At 39.0% G+C, this 24537-nt stretch overlaps 1 protein-coding gene and 1 long non-coding RNA gene across 3 annotated transcripts in view; one reads left to right on the plus strand and one right to left on the minus strand.

Annotated features, from left to right (window-relative positions):
* The window catches only part of LOC142748727 (uncharacterized), a 145287-nt gene extending 138687 nt beyond the window's left edge, over nt 1–6600 (minus strand). Inside the window, exon 1 of the long non-coding RNA XR_012882294.1 lies at nt 6484–6600. This is a non-coding gene — a long non-coding RNA (uncharacterized LOC142748727). The remainder of the gene's footprint in view (nt 1–6483) is intronic.
* FGD4 (FYVE, RhoGEF and PH domain containing 4) overlaps nt 1–21313 on the plus strand; it is a 100736-nt gene extending 79423 nt beyond the window's left edge. For both annotated transcript variants that reach the window (XM_075855926.1, XM_075855927.1), the window contains exons 6-17: nt 6482–6627; nt 10215–10371; nt 11472–11610; nt 13088–13146; nt 14028–14174; nt 14609–14781; nt 14873–14903; nt 16238–16333; nt 18069–18194; nt 18775–18918; nt 19157–19297; nt 20344–21313. In XM_075855926.1, the coding sequence (XP_075712041.1) occupies nt 6482–6627; nt 10215–10371; nt 11472–11610; nt 13088–13146; nt 14028–14174; nt 14609–14781; nt 14873–14903; nt 16238–16333; nt 18069–18194; nt 18775–18918; nt 19157–19297; nt 20344–20583 (1599 nt within the window). In that variant the 3' untranslated portion in view covers nt 20584–21313. The remainder of the gene's footprint in view (nt 1–6481; nt 6628–10214; nt 10372–11471; nt 11611–13087; nt 13147–14027; nt 14175–14608; nt 14782–14872; nt 14904–16237; nt 16334–18068; nt 18195–18774; nt 18919–19156; nt 19298–20343) is intronic.
* Nucleotides 21314–24537: the final 3224 nt, after the last annotated feature.

The raw sequence follows: 24537 nt of genomic DNA on the forward strand, positions 1-24537 counted from the left end.
ACTATAGTACTGCCCCCTATATACAAGAATATAACTACTATAGTACTGCCCCCTATATACAAGAATATAACTACTATAATACTGCCCCCTATATACAAGAATATATCTACTATAATACTGCTCCTATATACAAGAATATAACTACTATAATACTGCTTCTATATACAAGAATATAACTACTATAATACTCCCCCCTATATACAAGAATATAACTACTGTAATGCTGCCCCTATATACAAGAATATAACTACTATAATACTGCTTCTATATACAAGAATATAACTACTATAATACTGCTTCTATATACAAGAATATAACTACTATAATACTGCCCCTATATACAAGAATATAACTACTATAGTACTGCCCCCTATATACAAGAATATAACTACTATAATACTGCTCCCTACATACAAGAATATAACTACTATAATTCTGATCCTATATACAAGAATATAACTACTATAATACTACCTCCTATATACAAGAATATAACTACTATAATACTGCCTCTTAGATACAAGAATATAACTACTATAATACTGCCCCCTATATACAAGAATACAACTACTATAATACTGCCCCTATATACAAGAATATAACTACTATAATACTGCCCCCTATATACAAGAATATAACTACTATAATACTGCCCCTATATACAAGAATATAACTAATATAATACTGCCCCCTATATACAAGAATATAACTACTATAATACTGCCCCCTATATACAAGAATATAACTACTATAATACTGCCTCTTAGATACAAGAATATAACTACTATAATACTACCTCCTATATACAAGAATATAACTACTATAATACTGCCTCTTATATACAGGAATATAACTACTATAATACTGCCCGCTATATACAAGAATATAACTACTATAATACTGCCTCTTAGATACAAGAATATAACTACTATAATACTACCTCCTATATACAAGAATATAACTACTATAATACTACCTCCTATATACAGGAATATAACTACTATAATACTGCCCCCTATATACAAGAATATAACTACTATAATACTGCCCCCTATGTACAAGAATATAACTACTATAATACTGCCCCCTATATACAAGAATATAACTACTATAATACTGTCCCCTATATACAAGAATATAACTACTATAATACTGCCCCATATACAAGTATATAACTACTATAATACTGCCCCTATATACAAGAATATAACTACTATAATACTGCCTCCTGTATACAAGAATATAACTACTATAATACTGCCCCCTATATACAAGAATATAACTACTATAATACTGCCTCTTAGATACAAGAATATAACTACTATAATACTACCTCCTATATACAGGAATATAACTACTATAATACTGCCCCCTATATACAAGAATATAACTACTATAATACTGCCCCTATGTACAAGAATATAACTACTATAATACTGCCCCTATATACAAGAATATAACTACTATAATACTGCCCCTATATACAAGAATATAACTACTATAATACTGCCTCCTGTATACAAGAATATAACTACTATAATACTGCCCCCTATATACAAGAATATAACTACTATAATACTGCCTCTTAGATACAAGAATATAACTACTATAATACTACCTCCTATATACAAGAATATGACTACTATAATACTGCCCCTATATACAAGAATATAACTACTATAATACTGCTCCTATATACAAGAATATAACTACTATAATACTGCCCCCTATATACAAGAATATAACTACTATAATACTGCCCCTATATACAAGAATATAACTATTATAATACTGCCCCCTATATACAAGAATATAACTATTATAATACTGCCCCCTATATACAAGAATATAACTACTATAATACTGCCTCCTATATACAAGCATATAAGTACTATAATACTGCACCCTATATACAAGAATATAACTATTATACTACTGCTCCCTATATACAAGAATATAACTACTATAATACTGCTCCTCTATACAAGAATATAACTACTATAATACTGCCCCTATATACAAGAATATAACTACTATCATACTGCCCCCTATATACAAGAATATAACTACTATAATACTGCCAATATATACAAGAATATAACTACTATAATACTGCTCCTATATACAAGAATATAACTACTATAATACTGCCCCTATATACAAGAATATAACTACTATAATACTCCCCCCTATGTACAATAATATAACTACTATAATACTGCCCCCTATATACAAGAATATAACTACTATAATACTGCCTCCTATATACAAGAATATAACTACTATAATACTGCCTCCTATATACAAGAATATAACTACTATAATACTGCCCCTTTGTACAAGAATATAACTACTATAATACTGCCTCTATATATAAGAATATAACTACTATAATACTGCCTCTATATATAAGAATATAACTACTATAATACTGCTCCCTATATACAAGAATATAACTACTATAATACTGCCCCTATATACAAGAATATAACTACTATAATACTGCCCCTATATACAGGAATATAACTACTATAATACTGCTCCCTATATACAAGAATATAACTACTATAATACTGCCCCCTATATACAAGAATATAACTACTACAGGGTGGGCCATTTATATGGATACACCTAAATAAAATGGGAATGGTTGGTGATATTAACTTCCTGTTTGTGGCACATTAGTATATGGGAGGGGGGAAACTTTTCAAGCTGGGTGTTGACCATGGCGACCATTTTGAAGTCGGCCATTTTGTATCCAACTTTCGTTTTTTCAATGGGAAGAGGGTCATGTGACACATCAAACTTATCGAGAATTTCACAAGAAAAACAATGGTGTGCTCGGTTTTAACGTTACTTTATTCTTTCATGAGTTATTTACAAGTTTCTGACCACTTATAAAATGTGTTCAAAGTGCTGCCCATTGTGTTGGATTGTCAATGCAACCCTCTTCTCCCACTCTTCACACACTGATAGCAAAACCGCAGAAGAAATGCTAGCACAGGCTTCCAGTATCCGTAGTTTCAGTTGCTGCACATCTCGTATCTTCACAGCATAGACAATTGCCTGCAGATGACCCCAAAGATAAAAGTCTAAGGGGGTCAGATCGGGAGGCATTTCTTCTGCGGTGTTGCTATCAGTGTGTGAAGAGTGGGAGAAGAGGGTTGCATTGACAATCCAACACAATGGGCAGCACTTTGAACACATTTTATAAGTGGTCAGAAACTTGTAAATAACTCATGAAAGAATAAAGTAACGTTAAAACCGAGCACACCATTGTTTTTCTTGTGAAATTCTCGATAAGTTTGATGTGTCACATGACCCTCTTCCCATTGAAAAAACGAAAGTTGGATACAAAATGGCCGACTTCAAAATGGTCGCCATGGTCAACACCCAGCTTGAAAAGTTTCCCCCCTCCCATATACTAATGTGCCACAAACAGGAAGTTTAATATCACCAACCATTCCCATTTTATTTAGGTGTATCCATATAAATGGCCCACCCTGTATAATACTGCATCTATATACAAGAATATCACTACTATAATACTGCCCCCTATATACAAGAATATAACTACTATAATACTGCCCCCTATATACAAGAATATAACTACTATAATACTGCTCCTATATACAAGAATATAACTACTATAATACTGCCCCCTATATACAAGAATATAACTACTATAATACTGCCCCCTATATACAAGAATATAACTACTATAATACTTCCCCCTATATACAAGAATATAACTACTATAATACTGCCCCCTATATACAAGAATATAACTACTATAATACTGCCCCCTATATACAAGAATATAACTACTATAATACTCCCTATATACAAGAATATAACTACTATAATACTGCTCCTATATACAAGAATATAACTACTATAATACTGCCCCCTATATACAAGAATATAACTACTATAATACTGCCCCCTATATACAAGAATATAACTACTATAATACTCCCTATATACAAGAATATAACTACTATAATACTGCCCCCTATATACAAGAATATAACTACTATAATACTGCCCCCTATATACAAGAATATAACTACTATAATACTACCCCCTATATACAAGAATATAACTACTATAATACTGCTTCCTATATACAAGAATATAACTACTATAATACTGCCCCTATATACAAGAATATAACTACTATAATACTGCCTCTATATACAAGAATATAACTACTATAATACTTCCCCTATATACAAGAATATAACTACTATAATACTGCCACCTATATACAAAAATATATCTACTATAATACTGCCCCTATATACAGGAATATAACTACTATAATACTGCCCCTATATACAAGAATATAACTACTATAATACTGCTCCCTATATACAAGAATATTACTACTATAATACTGCCCCCTATATACAAGAATATAACTACTATAATACTGCCCCCTATGTACAAGAATATAACTACAATAATACTGCCTCCTATACACAAGAATATAACTACTATAATACTGCCCCCTATATACAAGAATATAACTACTATAATACTGCCCCTATATACAAGAATATAACTACTATAATACTGCCGCTATATACAAGAATATAACTACTATAATACTGCCCCTATATACAAGAATATAACTACTATAATACTGCCCCTATATACAAGAATATAACTACTATAATACTGCCGCTATATACAAGAATATAACTACTATAATACTGACCCTATATACAAGAATATAACTACTATAATACTGCTCCCTATATACAAGAATATAACTACTATAATACTGCCCCCTATATACAAGAATATAACTACTATAATACTGCCTCCTATATACAGGAATATAACTACTATAATACTGCTCCTATATACAAGAATATAACTACTATAATACTACCCCCTATATACAAGAATATAACTACTATAATACTGCCCCTATATACAAGAATATAACTACTATAATACTGCTCCTATATACAAGAATATAACTACTATAATACTGCCCCCTATATACAAGAATATAATTACTATAATACTGCTCCCTATATACAAGAATATAACGACTATAATACTGCTCCCTATATACAAGAATATAACTACTATAATACTGCTCCTATATACAAGAATATAACTACTATAATACTGCCGCCTATATACAAGAATATAACTACTATAATACTGTCCCCTATATACAAGAATATAACTACTATAATACTGCCCCCTATATACAAGAATATAACTACTATAATACTGCCCCCTATATACAAGAATATAACTACTATAATACTGCTTCCTATATACAAGAATATTACTACTATAATACGGCCTCCTGTATACAAGAATATAACTACTATAATACTGCCTCCTGTATACAAGAATATAACTACTATAATACTGCCCCCTGTATACAAGAATATAACTACTATAATACTGCCCCCTATATACAAGAATATAACTACTATAATACTGCCCCCTATATACAAGACTAACTACTATAATACTGCCCCTATATACAAGAATATAACTACTATAATACCGGCGCCTATATACAAGAATATAACTACTATAATACTGCCTCCTATATACAAGAATATAACTACTATAATACTGCCCCTATATACAAGAATATAACTACTATAATACTGCCCCTATATACAAGAATATGATTACTATAATACTGCTCCTATATACAAGAATATAACTACTATAATACTGCCCCCTATATACAAGAATATAACTACTATAATACTTCCCCTATATACAAGAATATAACTACTATAATACTGCCCCTATATACAAGAATATAACTACTATAATACTGCTTCTATATATAAGAATATAACTACTATAATACTGCACCCTATATACAAGAATATAACTACTATAATACTGCCCCCTATATATAAGAATATAACTACTATAATACTGCCCCCTATATACAAGAATATAACTACTATAATACTACCCCCTATGTATTCAGAAGTAACTTCCTCCATTGGTTGTTGGGGCCAGACAGAAGAATACTATTACCTAAAAAGGAATCTACTACCAAATTAGAATAGAACTGTATTTTTTCCTATTAAAACTAAACTAGAGGGCGCAATTGAATCTAATAAATAACCCCTAAAGTGCCAATCAGAGGGTCAGGAGAGACCAGCCCCTCCCCAGGACTCCTACAGGAGTCTGTGCTTTAGGGCAGTGTGTCATGTGACCCCTGTGAAAAATGTTTATTGGCTGAGTGAGCTGACAAATAGAAGACTATGCGTCAAGTTACTTTTTAGTCCTGATTGGAGCAATTTAGTGGACACAATTGCACTCTCTACTTTACTGTTTTTAGGGTATCCTACAAATTTTAGGTGACCAGTTCCTTTTTAATGATGCTCGAACAATAGTCTACAACTCAGCAAAGTGATTATATGATTATAATTAACGATTCATAATCATTTGATACAAATTATAACATTTACTTTCATTCCAGACCTTTCACGAAGCTCTACAGAATGAAGCCAAGAAAGGGTCCTTCCCATTGGACGTTCCTAACAAAATATTCTCCAACATTTCATCAATTCACAGTTTCCACTCGTCGTTCCTGCTTCTGGAGCTTGAGGGCAGAATGAATGAATGGTGAGCAGTACATAGTTTTATTATTGTTCTGTTTGGCCACCATGATGGCCTGTCTCAAATCCCATCATTCTGTGCTGAATACTTTCTTCATATATCTTTATAGATTCTTTGATACAGAGATCCAAATCCCTCATAGACAAAGAGTTAAAAGAAAAAACTCTGCCTGCAGCCACCACAAGAGCGAGCTAGGAGCTAACTGCATACAGATTTATTATTGAATTCAATGTATATACAGTATGAAGTAAGCTCCTAAGCTCCCTCTAGTGGTGGTTGCAGGCCGAAAAGATTTTGTCTTTTAACTTAATGTTTATGTATGCAGTTTGGAGCTCTGTAGCAGAGAAACAAGGCTCAATTTGCACTAAAGATATGTTAAGAAATTAATCGGCACCGAATTTTGGACCTATTTAAGTTTAAAAGGGGGACATTACCTTTAATGCATATGTTCTTCTTTTTGCAATCCCACGATCGTGCAAGCAATGTGGAAACAGATTCCCATATAAAGGTGATTTAGGTGTAGTGTGCTCTGTAGGGGGGGGGGGCAGTATGGTTTTCTTTCAGATTACTGTATAGAGCCTGATATTATGATTACATTCACAGAACAAGCTCTGTGCGTGCAGACATTGAACAGGCAGGGAATGCTGTGAGATTTCAGATCTGAAGAATTGTGAATACAGCTCTGGAGTATAATACAGGCTGTATGTCAGGATTAGTACAGGTTAATTTATGTAATGTATGTACACAGTGACTCCACCAGCAGAATAGTGAGTGCAGCTCTGGAGTATAATATAGGATGTAACTCAGGATCAGTACAGGATAAGTAATGTAATGTATGTACACTGTGACTCCACCAGCAGAATAGTGAGTGCAGCTCTGGAGTATAATATAGGATGTAACTCAGGATCAGTACAGGATAAGTAATGTAATGTATGTACACTGTGACTCCACCAGCAGAATAGTGAGTGCAGCTCTGGAGTATAATACAGGATGTAACTCAGGATCAGTACAGGATAAGTAATGTAATGTATGTACACAGTGACTCCACCAGCAGAATAGTGAGTACAGCTCTGGAGTATAATACAGGATGTAACTCAGGATCAATACAGGATAAGGAATGTAATGTATGTACACAGTGACTCCACCAGCAGAATAGTGAGTACAGCTCTGGAGTATAATACAGGATGTAACTCAGGATCAGTACAGGATAAGTAATGTAATGTATGTACACAGTGACTCTACCAGCAGAATAGTGAGTGCAGCTCTGGAGTATAATACAGGATGTATCTCAGGATCAGTACAGGATAAGTAATGTATGTACACAGTGACTCCACCAGCAGAATAGTGAGTGCAGCTCTGGAGTATAATACAGGATGTAACTCCGGATCAGTAATTGATAAGTAATGTAATGTATGTACACAGTGACTCCACCAGCAGAATAGTGAGTACAGCTCTGGAGTATAATACAGGATGTAACTCAGGATCAATACAGGATAAGTAATGTAATGTATGTACACAGTGACTCCACCAGCAGAATAGTGAGTACAGCTCTGGAGTATAATACAGGATGTATCTCAGGATCAGTACAGGATAAGTAATGTATGTACACAGTGACTCCACCAGCAGAATAGTGAGTGCAGCTCTGGAGTATAATACAGGATGTAACTCCGGATCAGTAATTGATAAGTAATGTAATGTATTTACAAAGTGATTTAACTTAATTGTCAAATTAATTTTATACGTAAACTACAACATGGTAAATAATAGTTTGAGTAATCTATAGATTTAGTTTAAAATTTCATATGTTCTGCATAAAACTAGGAAAGAAAGGTCATTGCTGTATTATATATCCTAATAAATTCTGTAAGTCTCGCCTTCACTGTGTGTTTTTGGAGTGTGACATTAGGGATCTGGAGTGGGTGGAGGCGTTGAGACAATGGGATTTGTATCCTGGGCTCAACTGATGTTGTCATATTTTCTGCCTTCGAGGAGAAACTAGTGAGATTTCAGAATACAATACAAATGAATACAATTATTCTTATGAAGTTAGAGTCTGAACGTACGGATTTGGATGCCTGAGCTCACACGCTGCAATTGGGTTGGGTTTTTTCTACCTCACGGCACTCCTGCCATCTGTCCTTTGCTGGAGAGATACATGGGAACAAAGTTGTCAGTCTTAACTTTGCCCTTTGTCTAAATAATTACTGGCTCATGAGGGTTTAGCCATGTCTGCAGATGTCCCCTGGATGCTGCAGAATCTGTCATTGTTGTAGACGGGGAGAGCGAGAGGAAGAGGCTAGTCTGACAACTTTATTCCCACACTCTTCTCAAAACATCTGGAATCAAAAATAGCCATTTTGGGCTTCATTGTTGGCGAGTTATAATAATAAACTGAGCAGATGTTCATAAGAGTGCACATCACTGCAATCCTAAAAAAAGCCTTGGGGATGTCAATGAATTATTAAGAAAATCTCTAGCAGGAGAGGGAGATTTTTCAAAACTAGTGCAAGAGAAAAGTGGAGCAGTCACCCATAGCAGCTAGTTGTAGTGCCCCACTGTCAAGTCTATTTAACCGTTTCTTAGATAGCAGTTTCTGGGAAAGCTGGATGACATCTAATATGGCTGCCAGTACAGCTCGCATATTGGTTGTCACCCAGAGTTCAGATTTTTGCGTGGTAAATATAACTGGTTATGTAGTGCGACATCCCTTGCTCTCGTCTAACTACTTTTGAGAACTATTTTTAGGGAGACTTGAGATGTGACGCATACATTTTTTTATCGTTGTAAACCTCGTCCACAAGTACAGGCTGCACCCCCAATAACGGCAGCAGAGGGCCTCCAATAAACGTGTCATCATTGACCCCATAAACTGTGCCAGAAAAGTGCCCCCATAAACAATGCTAACATAGTGCCCCCATATACATAATATAGTGCCCCCATAATAGTATCCACCATAGTGCAAAAATATAGAGTGGCATCATCGTGCCCCTCATAAACAGTGGCAGAATATACACAGTGGCCACATAGTGCCCCTCGTAAAGAGTCACACAGTGGTAGAATGAATTGATAAAGTTGTGGCTGCATATAGCCACCACAAGGGGGAGCTCACTGCATACGTATTTTATACAGCTCTGTTGAAGTCACTGGGCGTAATATAAATAAAAATGCAGCATGCTCCCCCTAGTGGTGACTATCCAGATCCTTTGCAGAAGACTTACCTGCTCTGTTCAGGAGATCTCCCCCGAAAGAGCAGGCAAGTTTGGCATTACTGAAGATTTACTGTTTAGGCCTCAAGGAAAGCGGGGTGAAAACCTCTCCGGTAGATGTAATATAAGCCATAATGGTTGTAACCCGGCTTTTCCAGAAGCAGATATACCTAGAAAAAGCTGAGTAGAACTTTTTAAGAACTTTTCTTTAGTGGACGGAGCCCATTTTGCCCTATTGCTGCTTATTTTCTTGCGTTTCTGGTGACCAAAAAAATGTCAGTTTTAGTTTTTAGCAGCAAATGTCGAGACTGATTTAGCGGAGGGGTCTGGAGCGTTACCGAAAATATAGTAAATGTCATTTACCTTGCAATTTGTGTTACTTGATAGGTCCGTCAGCCCCAGAATTGGAGATATTTTACAAAAGTTGGCGCCATTCTTAAAGATGTATGCGGAATATGTCAAAAATTTTGATAACGCTATGGAAACGGTGAAAACATGGATGGACCGGTCCGCGCAATTTAAACACGTTGTTGGCGAAATCCAGGTGAGGCCTCCAGACTAATATAATAATACCATATAGTTGTATGCTACTAAGCTGCATGGATGCAATGCGCATATAGTGACCTCTAGTGGTGAAGTTGAAAATTGCAGCGGTCATGTATACGTAAAGGGGATTTCTAGTGTTATGTAAATAAAGTTTAATCCTTGTATAATGATATTTGGGGGATTTTTTTTGAATGGCGCAATATTTTGTGACCTTTTTGCAGTTTTATGCCGTACCCGCCACTTTTAAAAACGTGAACGGTACTTAAAGGGCTTTGATCTACTAAGAACATTCATTACCACTCGGACCTCCACTGATCACTAGAACGGGGGTCCCAACCCCACAATTCCAGTGAGGATTTTGAATGCAGCGGCGTTCGCGCCCGACAAGATTACTATAATTTACGCCAGAAGCTGGCGTAGATTTCGCTTTCCGGCGCACGGACAGCAGAAGATGCAACAAATTTATTAAGAAACTCGCGCCTCTTAATAAATACGTGGCATCTTACTCCAGCGGGCATCAGACGAAGACTGGCGTATGAAATGTCTAAGTAAATCCGCCCCATTTGTGTTTGAATTCCTTGTCATTTTCATGATCTCTGCTTGCTGTCAGTGAATGAACAACCAGGGACTGAAATACTGTATAGACCGAATACTTATCACAGATGAGAGTTTGTTACAATTGTAGCCAGTCTAGACAGTCCTCTGTGTGCTGAATAGCTAGGACGATATTGTTTTCTTTTCTGCTGACGTATTTGGAGCATTTTGCAGTCTACGATCAGCTGAGAAATATCAGGTCTGTACAAGTTTTGAGATTTAAATGAGAAAGTTTCCATTCACTGACTGCAACCAGAGATCTTGAAAATAATGAGGAATGAACAGGAAAATATAAAAGAAAGAGGGGAACTTTTCTATGACATTCATATGCTACTTCAAAGTTACAAATAACTTTATCAAAATCACAAGAAGTCCAACATTAGGTCAGATTGGTTGCAACTTTTTTTCACCACTGGGAAATATTGAGAGTAAGTAATGCCACAATTTCACCGCAAATTGCATGTCGAAAAAAAAACAAATCTTATATGTACTTTCTTGCTGCAGAGGGAAGGAAAGTGCGGCAGCCTGACACTGCAGCATCATATGTTGGGACCAGTACAGCGGATACCCCGATACGAGATGCTCTTAAAGGACTATCTCCGCAAACTGCCCGAGGACTCGCTAGATCGAAAGGACGCCGAAAGTAAGATGGCATTTGTTGTGTAGCATCATTACCTAGATAGATCTGGTGTAGTATGTGATTTACCAACCCTAGTGATCAGCGGTAATCTGTGATGGAACCCGACAGCAAGTGTTCATTTCTCCTACAGCACCACCACAGGAGAAATGATGTATTACACAGTTCTCATTGAAGTCAATAGGCTGTCCCTGTAATGCATGGATGTGTCGGGGTCCTCCAGAGGGAGAAACCCTATTTTCAGCCGCTCTATGTAGTAGATGAGTGTCCAGAATGGAGGACCACCGTCTATTAACTCAGAATCTCCTAATAGGATATTTAAGAATGGGTTCTCTAAACCAGAAAATCCCTTTAAGTAAAACCTTCAGCATTACTTCTATTTTTGTTTAAAATCTCATTCACCCTTCTAAAACTTTAATCTTCTCCCATGGGTTGGGTGACGACGTCAGTCATACCTGTGAACATCTAAGGATAAGGTCACACAGGGCGGATATGCTGCATAAACGCACGTAGCATATCCGCCCTGTGCGCCACGAGGAATTCCGGGCCGAAAAACCACACCAAATTGTAGTGCAGTTTTTGACCGGAATGTCCGCTGCAGAAAACTGCACCAGAAAAAAAAAACCTTCATACTTACATATCCATGGCGACGCGTCCGTCTACCGTCCTGCAGCCCGGCCTCCTGGGAAGACGTTTCATCCAATGTGACCGCTGCAGCCTGTGATTGGCTGCAGTGGTCACATCTGATGAAAGGTCATCCCAGGAGGCTGGCCTCGAGTAGGAAAAACAGAATTTTGGGTAAGTATAAGATTTATTTTTTTTCTTTCCGAGTTTTGTTTTTTTGCGGCAGAACACAACATCTGTTATTTGTTGCGGGAATTCAATGGGGAAACCTGCGACGAATAAGCAGCGTTTACGCAAATACAATTGACATGCTGCGGATTAAAAAACCGCACCGCAAGTCAATTTCTGAGCGTTGTTTCCGCTTACAATTTACGCAGCGTGTGGATGGGATTTGTTCTATCGCATCCACTTTGCTGCTACTGTATTATGCTGCGGATTTTTTGCAACAAAATCTGTTGCGGAAAATCAGCAATATTTACGCAATGTGTGAACCGACCCTAAAGCTGTTATCTTGATTGCACCTGTAGTTATGATCAGGGCTGGAATGGGGCATGAGCGACCCCCATGGTTGCAGTTATCGCCTCTATCTAGGTAGATAAATAGTAATTACCCCCCACATCACTTTAATGGTCTGGATGCTCATAAAGTACCAGAAGTAACTAACAGTCAGATGACTGACAAACTTTCCTTCTGGTAACATGGAAAGGAGCCTTCCTCAGATGACAGCTGTTCCATTGTCAAGTTCCTGCAATAATCTCTGTGTGGCTTTCTTTTTATAAGTACAGTATATATGTTTTACAAGTCCTCTAAACTTTACGTTCCTATTATAATTATTGATAACTGTAATTCTCTCTCCCAGAGTCACTTGAAATTATCTCAACAGCAGCGAGCCATTCAAATTCAGCAATACGGAAAATGGTAAGCGATTTATCATACAGATCTAGGTGATGCTGACGTTCTGGTGCTGGAATATTTAAAGGGACAATGAATGTCCACCTTTGAACACTATTTAATTTTTCTGATTCATTTGATAATGTTTTTATAGGGGTCAGAGCTCCATTTTTTTATTACACTGCTCCAAATCCCCTTCTTCCTCTCACACAGTCATAGAGTTAAATGCTAAAATACTGGCTCCCTGGAGCTGTCACTAGGGGGAGCTAAAGGCATATGGATTTATACAGCTTCCTTGAGCAAAATTTGATGTGGGAGTTGCCATTCTTCTTTCCATATAGTGCCCATAAAATATCACCATACAGTACCCACATAACACTGGCACCAAAATACTTCCAACGGTGTCCAAATAAGTGCCATACAGTACCCACATAACACTGCCACCTGATGGTTTCCTCACATTTTACATCTTCTTCAAAGCTGATTTCTATTTTAAAATATGTTCTGCATTTTTTTACATAGGCTGACACGACAGCAGATTGACGCTGAGATTTTAGACTGCCACTTCCTCCTATTGGTAGAAGCTTTAGTCTGAAACCCACCCACCTGGCAACCTGGGCACACAAACTACAACATCATAGTCCGATCTTGCTGGGAATAATGGGCACATCGGGTCAGACTCATGTGCCCGATTGCTCCCTCTCCGTACATTACAATCTATCTGCAGATTGGTGATAGGGGGGACTACTATTTTCACTTTTTTTTTTTTCCACATTGTGTATAGGAACCTAAAGTCTTTGCAAATATTTATTCGACCCTCTATCTTGGAAAATGTACTAATATTTTTCCTTACGGCCGTCACTGGTATCTCTTCTAATAACTTGCTGTTGATTTCTGGTGATCTGCAGGAGAGTCTGAAGAAGTTACTGATGGTGTATGAAATGCTGGGAGAAGAAGAAGACATTGTCCACCCCTCCAATGAGTTTATAAAAGAAGGGCAGATTCTTAAACTGGCCGCTCGTAACACATCGGCCCAAGAGCGGCATCTTTTCCTGGTACGTATTCGTATTTAAAGAAAAATTCCATTCACAATTGATATAACCAATCATGGCGCATAAAACATCCCTAAGTTAAAGGATAATAAAAAATGTGAATGTTGCTCCCATCATGCCTCGGGATGAAGCACAGATCTCATATTCTTTTCACAGTGGGAGGAGCTTACTCTTGTGCTCTTTGTCGCCACCTGTTTAGTAAGAGCTGTGAAGTAGAAAGAAGAGATGCGACAACTGCTCTGAGCATATTTCTGCAGAACATATTTATGATACTGGGCAAATAGATGAATCTGAACCTCTCATGCTAGGCTAGAGTCATAGCAGCACTGAGTATTTCAGCAATGTTCCTCAATATAGGCCTTTTTTAATGTATAAGTATTTAGAACATCTCTTAAGATTTACCGTTATGACCAGTGTTTCGACCTTTTTTCTTTAAGTTCAACAACATGTTACTGTACTGTGTGCCCAAGTTCAGTCTGGTGGGGGCAAAGTACTCTCTGCGTACAAAGATAGGACTGGATGGTATGAAAGTGGTTGAGACGCAGAATGAGGACTATCCGCACACCTTCCAGATTTCCGGTAAAGAGCGAACACTGGAGTTGCAGGCCAGGTAACGTGTCCTCTGTGGAGGTCTTTGATGCGTTGCAGTTGGGGGGTCTTCATTCTCCCGTTTATTTATACGAAATGTTTATTTTTTTCAGCTCTGAACAAATCAAAGTAGAATGGATCAAGGTATGTGCCAATGATTGAACAGAATAATTTTTCAGTTTTTAAAGGAGTTTTCTCATCAAGACAACCCCTTTTTTTAGATTGAGCCGGCCCTGCGATCAGCTGATCGACGTGGTTTTGGCTTCAAAATACCCAGCGATCACCTGTGATCACCAAGGAAAGCTGGGACCAGCGATACATTTCCATATGATTATCCAACCATATAATACATGGACATGTTGCGTCCATCAGAGCAAAATGTTCGCGTTTTTACCGGCTCCCCGCTCTGGCTAATAGAGGGGAGTCCGAAGCAGGGAATTCCCCCTCTAGGACGTCCATATGCCCTAAAACAGCATATGGAAAGGGGTTGTCTTGTTGAGACCACCACATTATAACTGGTAATTAAGTTGTGGTGGCTATATTTGCATAAGTAGAAGTCCAGATTATACAGCTTTACACACCCAGCTTTCTCAGACGTCTGAATGGAAAATCAGGTGAAGATGAAGAGGTGAATCCCATGGTCCTATATTACTGCAAAATATTAGTAGATTTGCCAATCAAGAGTTTGAGAAAACCTAGATGACAACCTTTAAAGGAGCTATGATGGCTGCCATTAGTGGTCGTCACTTTTGGAAATTCTCTTTAAAGTGGACCTGTCACCTCTCCTGACACGTCTGTTTTAGTAAATATTTGTATTCCCCATGAAATAACAATTCTGGAGCATCTCGTCTTAGAACTTTGTATTCTGATGTTCCTCTCTTGTTCCTCCTGGAATTGTATGAATAAGTTAAGAACAGGATGTTACTATTCCCCTTGCCAATGTGTTGTGTCCCTACGCCAGTTTGACACGGTTTAATGAGTGCTAGCAGTATCAGACTGTGTAGATATACATATTAATGCGTTCTTTATCCTGCACGGTAAACGTCGAAGAAAAAAACGAATAACGGAGTTTAAGTGTTGTGTTCATTCTCCTCCCAAAACAATTTACCCCACAATGGTACCAATGAAAACTACAACTCAATGGTAAGAAAAAAAAAAGTTATGGCTCTCCGCATGAGGCTACACAAAAACAAATAATTTACAAAAAAAAAAGTTTTTTTATTGTGAAAAAAAGTAAAACTTAAAACTAAATAAATTTGCTCTTTTTGCTATTTGTAACAACACACAAAGCAAATAAGAAAAAAATGTCTGAAATGCCATTTTTTTTCTACCTCTCCCCAAAAATAAAAATTCATACAACTTTTTGGGTCCATTATATTAAAAAAAAAGCTGCGTCATTAACATAGCTGCGGTTTTAAGGGGTTAAACGGTGGATTTAATGTGTATATTTACAAATCTAATTCATTACTTAATTTCAGGCTTTGAATACGGCGATTGCAGAATTTCAACAGCGGAATGAAACTTTTATAATTGCGAATGCAAAAAAAATGGAGGAGGCTCCGCAGGAAGTTTCTGTAAGTTTTGACTAATTTACTTGACAGGAGAGAAATATTCTGCAATATTCTCATATTCATGTTGTCATATCACATGGAGTAACTTTGTTTTCTGACAGTTCTTCTTTTTTCCCAGCTTGTATTAAAGGTCATTTCCAGTCAAAATGAAATTTTCATCAATGATACAATTATTCAAGAAATATAAAAATATATATTTTATTATTAATAATAATAATTCTTATTATTATTGTGTTTTTTTTATTTAATTTCTGGATGTCCCTCCCATCATGACTTCAGGATGTGGCACAAATTTCATATTCTCGTCACCCATGGAGGAGCTGAGCTCATTGTCGCCCCCTGCTGAGCAATGCACTTGGTATAAGTTGCCAAGAGGAGTGGGGGAAGGGAAGTGACAACTGCTCTGAGCACGTTTCTTGGCTGAGAAAACTGGTTGTCATGTTTCTGAGCTCCTCAACTGCTGATCTCACAACAAAGATAAAGACGTCTACTCTTCTCTCCCAGCAGTAACTACTAGAATACTGAATCTTTTGGAGGGGAATGTGTAGGATCTTATCCGGCAGGAATTGCTCTTTGAAGTGCATGTGTAATGCTCCGTATTAGACTATACACCCGAGAGCTAGAATGTCGGTCCATGGCTAGCGCAGTCAGAACTTGGATGACATCTCAAAGGCGCTGAAGCCGAGTAGCACAGTATAACAGGACGGTGAAGCGATCAGAAGAGTGTAGGAGTAGTTTGGCAACCGGCAGCAAAAATGACTGACTGGGACTGTTATGGAGTTGTTGCAGGCTAACCTGGGGTGCGGAATCCCCCTTCCTTCACCCTTAACCTCCGCAAAAGAGGTATGGACTTTGCTGTTAAAATTCTTAAGTTGTGGGCCCCAGGTTAGTCCACAATAGGCGGTCAGGATGCAGATGACGGGTGTGAACCGTTTCATGGTCAAACAGATCCGGGTCGGTAACAGGTGGGCAACACCAGGTCTTGTAATCCGAATCGGGAGGCATGGTCAGTACACGGATAAGTCAGATCAAGCGGAGTTAAGACGAAAGCAGGGTCAAACCCTGGAAAATCACCGGGAACAACCGTAACAAATGCCAGGAAACTCGCCGCCGGGGCTGATGACCAAGGGAGGAGTACTCGCCAGAAGCAGTTCCACTTTAAAGCTCTAGCACAAGTGTCGTCATGCGCCGCCCAGGATCCTGTAACTGCAGCTGGAGCCACAGCACAAGCAGAGGAGAACCGTGGCATCCTATCGTCATGGTGATGCCATGGCTCTGAATGGCCGACACACGGCGGCAGCTTGTGACATGGGAAAGGGGCAAATACATAACTGCAAAGAGTTAAACAAGTGGACAGTGAAAGCTCTGGTATCCACTGTACACCGTACCGTTCCAGCTACTTCTGCCATCTCATGCCACCCTGTTCAGACATCCAACTGAGCTGGACAGTAATAGCTGGAGTTTGGGGGGTGCTGAACGTTGAAAAGAACATGCGGGTGGCGTCCGTTGACAACTCTCCTTCAATCAGTGTTGCAATTTATTTGAAAAAACATAATCTGTAAATACATTGTATTACTTACCCTGCACTGAAACGAAGTTATAGCCTGTATTATACTCCAGAGCTGCATTCATAATTCTGCAGGTTGTCATTAAAAACGGTCAACAGCGTTGTGTAAAGTGAGACTTTCTTTATAAACATATAGCGTATCTTAAGGTTTTTATTCTGTCTCTATTTCAGAGTGCTGAACTGGGACTTCGGGCCCCAAGATGGATCCGAGACAATGAGGTGACCATGTGCATGAAATGCAAAGAGCAATTCAACGCGCTGACCAGGAGGAGGCATCATTGCCGGGCATGTGGATATGTAAGTACATTTTCCGGTCCACATTGGTATCATAAAAAGGATACATTTTATCAGGTCTGGCCTTAGGTTGAGTATGGTGTGATACGTTCTGTTGACAAGGTGGCCGAGGATGGTGAAGAGATTGATTTCCCTGGTGTCTGGGGTAAAATTCTCGGTGTCCAGTGGTTCACGCGCCTCTCCAGGCTGTCCTTCAGCCACTTCATCCTCATCATCGAGATCAGTAACGTTCAGGAGAGATTTGTGCTGCTGAGATTTTACAGTCCTTTCTATGATCTCCCCCAAGCCTATCATTTCTCAGATAGCATAAGTAGGAGGGGCCTAAAACAAGTCTGTGTCGCATGGAGAAGCAGTCAATTGTATAGCAGATGACTTTCTATGACCGCTTCAGTACATGCAGCCACATATACTCAAGTGGTGGCCAAGAAAAGAAGCGGTACCAATGCCTGCCGAATATACGAAGTGAGGCTCCAAGAGTATAATATATAATACTGATCCAAACAATGTACTTAAAAGAGCAGCGTTGGTAGCAATATCTATAAGGGCCCCAAGATCTGACATAGATTTACCTTGTTTCTTACAGGTGGTTTGTTGGAAATGTTCTGACTACAAAGCTCCTCTTCAATACGACGGTAATAAAATGAATAAAGTGTGTAAAGATTGCTACCATATATTACGAGGTTGTAACGACAGTGAGGAAAAAGAGAAGAAAAAAGGCATACTGGAGGTGAGGCCGTGCAAATCCACTATATTCCCTAAAGTCACATTTTTGAAGGGTTTGTCTCGAAGAGATTTCAGATTGAAGCCGGCAATTACACGTGGCTTATTGTTAGCGGCGCTCCCCCTGGCTTATGGAGGAGGGTCCTGAATGATGTAACTTTCAGGACCCTGGGTATTGCAGGCCTCCACGACCATCGATGTAATTATTGACTTTTCTATCTTCGTTTGTTTCTTGCTATGGTCAGATTGAGTCTGGAGAAGTCTCAGGAAACAGCGTGATCTGCGGTTTCCTCCAGTATAATGAAAAGTCAAAGCCTTGGCAGAAGCTCTGGTGTGTGATACCGAAACACGAGTCTCTTGTGTTATACATGTATGGGGCACCGCAGGTAAGACCAATGCAAGGCACTTTCCGCTTCTATGCAGGACCATACAAAGGTCAATGGTCCTACATTGGTGTATATTACAGCACATCTCCCCCCAGGGGTGTAAGTATAGGGGGTGCAGAGGTAGCAGTCGCACCAGGAGCCTGAGTGGGCCCGAAATACCCTTAGCCGCATAAGACGACACCAGTATTCTAAATGATATATGGTAGGTGGTGGGCCGGTTATAGATTTTGCATTGGGGCCCAGGAGCCTCACGTTACGCCTCTAATCCCCCCCCCAAGCATCCCTCTCAGCCCACAGATAGAATATAACTTCCTGCACATGTCCTTGTCTATCTTGTTTCTTATCCTGAAGCTGCATGATTTCTTCTGCAGTCTTCACATGCTTCTTGGTGCCTAATTGGAAGTGACCTAAAACAAGCCTGTGCAGCGAGAAGAGGCAGTCTATTGTATTGCAGATATAATTTCCTGTGAGGATTTCTGTACATATAGCTATAACTATTTGAATGGTGGTGATCCATAAAGGAAAACTAATGGGTGCTGGACAGCCTGTACTAAAACAGCTTAATTGAGAGAGCTGGGAGAAGAGCAGTACACACAGATCCTACAGAACCATAGAGTATTAAAGGGGCTGTTCACTTTTTACAACCCCTTTTGTTAAATGGGTTCCCCTGAAAACACACTGCTCACAGGTGGGACTCCCAGTGATCAGTTGCAATCTGCCGAAGCAGACGGCAGTAAGTTCTCAATTTCCCTGCAGCACCACCTGTAGGTGAAATTAAGTATTGTTTGGTGCTCATTGAAATCAATGCACTTTTTGTGTAATGCACTGATGTGCTGGGTCCTCCAGAGAGATGCTCTTTGTTTCTGCTCTCTGTACCAACTTATTGATGGAGTCCCCAATCGACTGCCCCCCTATGTGCAGTTACTGTAACGGAGTTGTGTTTTAATAAAACTGGTTCACCTTGCGAATACTATACCACTGAACATCCTCTTTAAAACACAAATGTAGGAGAAATAGTCCAACGTCTTTCTTGATTTTGTTTTCAGGACGTCAAAGCTCAAGCCACAATTCCTCTTCTGGGTTACCTTGTTGACGAATCTCGTGGAGTAGACCTGCCCTATAGCTTCAGACTATCTCAGTCTAAATTCATGCACAGCTTCTCGGCTGACAGTGAAGAGCTCAAGCAGAGGTGGCTTAAAGTTATCAACTTGGCGGTAAAGGGGGAGAACCCAAGTGATCAAGAGGCAAACGGTGCTGTAGATGGACACTTGGAACCTTCTCTGTAGTGAGGAAAGTTCTTCTCACAATCCCCAATGAAATATGAACACAAGACTAAGACAAAAGTCATGGAAAATATTTTTGATGAACCAAACTTGGGTTTCAAATCTGACTACTGACTTGGGATGAAATCTGACTTCGCATCCAGGTCATATCTTTCGTTCAGCGCCAACCATGAGAATCTAGAGAATCCATAGATGTGAAACGTGGGGGTATGGAAATTTGGGAGGTGAGAAGAACACTTGGTGGTTATATACTGTAGTCTGGAGTCAAGTGTTCACCAAAAGGAGGTATCACTACATGGTGACATTTTATGGACCTTCTGGAAGAAGTCCCTTCGAGAACATCTTTGGAGTTGAGGAGGTCTACGCTCAATACAAGAATGAAGGGAACCCTACAATCGTTATAGAAGACAAAGACACCCGATGGCTTTGATTTAAGATTCCATATAACATTATAGGAACTCCGTTATTTTATTAATAATTGCACAATCGGCTATTAAAATGAAATCGGAATATTATTCTACAGATTTATCCGTAGCGCTCAGACGTGAAAAGGCACAAAGGTTCAGTAGAGAAAGCACAAGTAGAGAAACTTGAAGTGAGGTCTGCAGTTGGTCCCGACCCTTTAAGAAATTTCTACACAAAATTACTGTAAATTAGAAAAAAAAGTGATCTATGTACTTTTATTTGCACTCAGATTTTATTTATTAATTAAATATTGTCCTTTGTAATACAACATGGCGACTGTCATCCTGCTAGTGTTAAGATTCATCTGTCATCTTCAAGTGAACGTCCACTTTTTTTCCACCAAAATTCTGTCCGATTAGGGGAAGGAGCTGTCCCAGACTCAGCGTTGAATGTCTGTCTGCAGCCACCACTAGAGGGAGCTTAGGAGCTTACTGCATACTGTCTTATTATTGGGTTTAAAGTATAAACCGTATGCTGTAAGCTGCTAAGCTCCCTCTAGTGGTGGCTGCAGGCAGCAATAATTTTATCATTTAGCTCTTTGTCTACGCAGGGAATTGGGAACTTTGTGTCAAAAAAATGGAGCTCCGAATGCTATAAGAAATATAAAAAAAAATCTTCATTAATCTATATAGATTATAAAAAGCAAAATGGTGTTTAAGGGTGGACATTCATTTTAATTTATAGGGAAATTTCACCTATCGGACATTAGTGGGGATCCGTGAGCACTGAAGTGGTTTGGCGTAATTAGTTGGGATCTCCGGCTCACAGACCCCGCCATATGAATTATGGGGAAATTCCCCTTAATTTTCTTTATCTTTATGTACTGTACATTATCTTTTCAATTTGTGGGGTAGATGTCTTAATGTGGATGCGCTCAGAATATGTCATAAAATTCTCCAAAATTTGTCGCATCTAGTTTCAGACCTATTTATTTAGCAAATGTGCCAAAAAGAACAGATCTTTGCACCTTACTAAATACTTTTAAAAAGTGCCTTGAAAAGGGATGTGGCTTAACGTGAAAGGCTGCGGCTTAAAATGTAAGACGTGCGGTAAAATTGGAGGAAAAAATTCTGCCAAATCAAAGGTGGTATTAGGAAGAGAAAAGTGTCTAATAGGTCAAGCAAGAAGTGCCAAATTTATCATATAATCGGGCGCATCTTTCGACTGCCTAGTCTAAGTTTACGCTGTCTAAATCTTAGAACGCATTAGTACATCTGCCCCATTATGTTTTCGTTTTTTCAGTTGCCCAATTTTTGTTGTCACATCCACACCGTGAAGTCAGACGTTTTGTTTTTAGAAGTGCCTTAGTGACATTGTTGGTTCTTAGGGATTGATAAACATCTGGTGATCCCCCATTGTAATGTTGCCCATTCTTAATCAATTAAAGGAACACTCCAGGCAAAATTGATACACTGTGCATGGTCTAAGGGGGCGGAGCATGACACAGGGATTCAAAGAACACCAAACAGAGAATCTGTGTGTCATGCTCCGCCCCCTTCTGCACTATGCATAACGCGGTGTATTCGTTTTATCCGGATTGTACCTTTAATAGGTGGCTTACTAACGAGTGCTGGTTCAGTTTTCAAAAGGGCTGCCAAATTGGTTCAGTGATGTCATCGGTTCTAAATAAGACCAGAGTTCACGTAAGCAGTATGGCCCCTTTTTCCCTGAGACTTTCTAGCCAATTACATTCTCCTTTATTCCATACCGCAATTGTTTCAGCATTTAGAGGCCGATGGAACATTATTACAAGTGTGTACATCCCATGGAGGCAGACCATGTGGCCCTTTAAAAAAGGGGGGTCCTGGTTGGTCCCATCCCTTTTGATACAAGGTGGAAAAAAACCTGTGCTGGACTCTCCGCCCCTGAGGAACTGTATTGTTTTCAAACAAAGTAGGGAAACAGCCCAAGGGTCATGAAAAGGGCTACAAAACACCAGACCCTCCTGTACTGGGTGGAAAATGGTTCGGTGACCCACGTTCTGGAGAAAGCTATGGGTCCTAGAACTGGCACCCGCACCTATCAAACATTTATGCCTCATGCACACGTTGTGCCACTCAGGCCTTTTTTGACGGCATCCGAGTGGCACACGATAGTCTTCACGGACCCATTCACTTTAGCGGGTGAATCGGGTCCGTGAAAAATTATCCGAGTCTCCGATCCGAGGAAAGATAAGACATGTTCTATCTTTCCTCGGATCACTGACAGGATTCGTCCGGCGCACAGGGTCGTCACAGGGTCGTGTGCATGAGGCGTAATGGTAAATCCAGTGCATATGCCTTTAAGACTATGTACACCTTTTGAAATTGTTTTGTTGTTTTTTGTTTTTTTAAATAAAAATGTCAGTGTGTTTGGTGCAGCTTTCAAAATAATTTTTTTTTTATTATTATTTTTACTTTTTGAGATACAGCTGCTTTGTATCCTGTATACAGAGCAGCTGTATCTTACGCTGAAACCTGAAGCCGTCAGGTCCCTGGCACTGACGGGTTCAGTAACTCTGACACGCAGGATCGAGCTTCTATCGATCACATCTAAGTTCATAACTTAGATGTGATAGATTACAGGTGGCAAAAATAGGAAAAGAGGGAGGAGGAATCCTCCAGCTCACCTGACACTGTGGGTTGTGTCACAAATAGCGCCCGGATCCTCGTGTCGGCACACGGTCTGAAGCAGGGAAGAAGAAGAGTGTTTGGATCCAGCGCTGGATCCAAACACTCTTCTTCTTCCCAGATTACAGGTGGATCTGACCCGCTGACACTGAACCCATGAGTGCCGCTGACGGATTCAGGTCCTAGCGCAGGATACAAAGCAGTTGTATCTCAAAAAGTGAAAATAGTTTTTAATAAAAAGTATTTTGAAAGTTGCACCAAACACACTGACATTTTTAATTAAAATATATATATATATTTCATAGGTGTACATAGTTTTTAAATTTGTAATACCCCTTTGAGTTTCTAAATCTATCCTACTTTAGGTGGAGCTTAGTTGTCACGTGACTGTGTGTCTGACAACTTTTTTAATTTGGGAGAAAATGTGTCATGGGGAAGACATCCTTAGGTTGCTACATTGTGAAGTTTTTTTTTTTACCACCGCAGTCCATTGTAAACACTACATTTCCCATAATGCACCACAGCAGACCATGCTCTGTAGAAGCACTGATTCAGCAGGGGTTGCAATGAAGTCATACAGCAGGATAGCTTGTAATAAAGCAGCAGAATCCTGACCGCAGCAGTGTAGGTGACTAGAGCATGGGACCTCAGGTGGAGCTAAGCTTTGACCTGTATACTTTAGCACTGTCGTCATCGTGGAGAGGACGTCACAAAATACTACTGGATGAGGGCAGGGGAAGGTGGTTTGGCAGGAAAAACTTTAGTAAATCTCTGAAAACCCAACAATAAAACCTGCCTGTGTTTGGTTGTGTTCACATTGTATTCAATTGAACGTTGTCTATGGCTTAGAGAGTTTGGTCCCCTCTCCTGAAATGTCTATTTG

The sequence above is a fragment of the Rhinoderma darwinii genome, chromosome 3 (genome assembly GCF_050947455.1).
Source record: "Rhinoderma darwinii isolate aRhiDar2 chromosome 3, aRhiDar2.hap1, whole genome shotgun sequence".
Classification (NCBI taxonomy): Eukaryota; Metazoa; Chordata; class Amphibia; order Anura; family Rhinodermatidae; genus Rhinoderma; species Rhinoderma darwinii.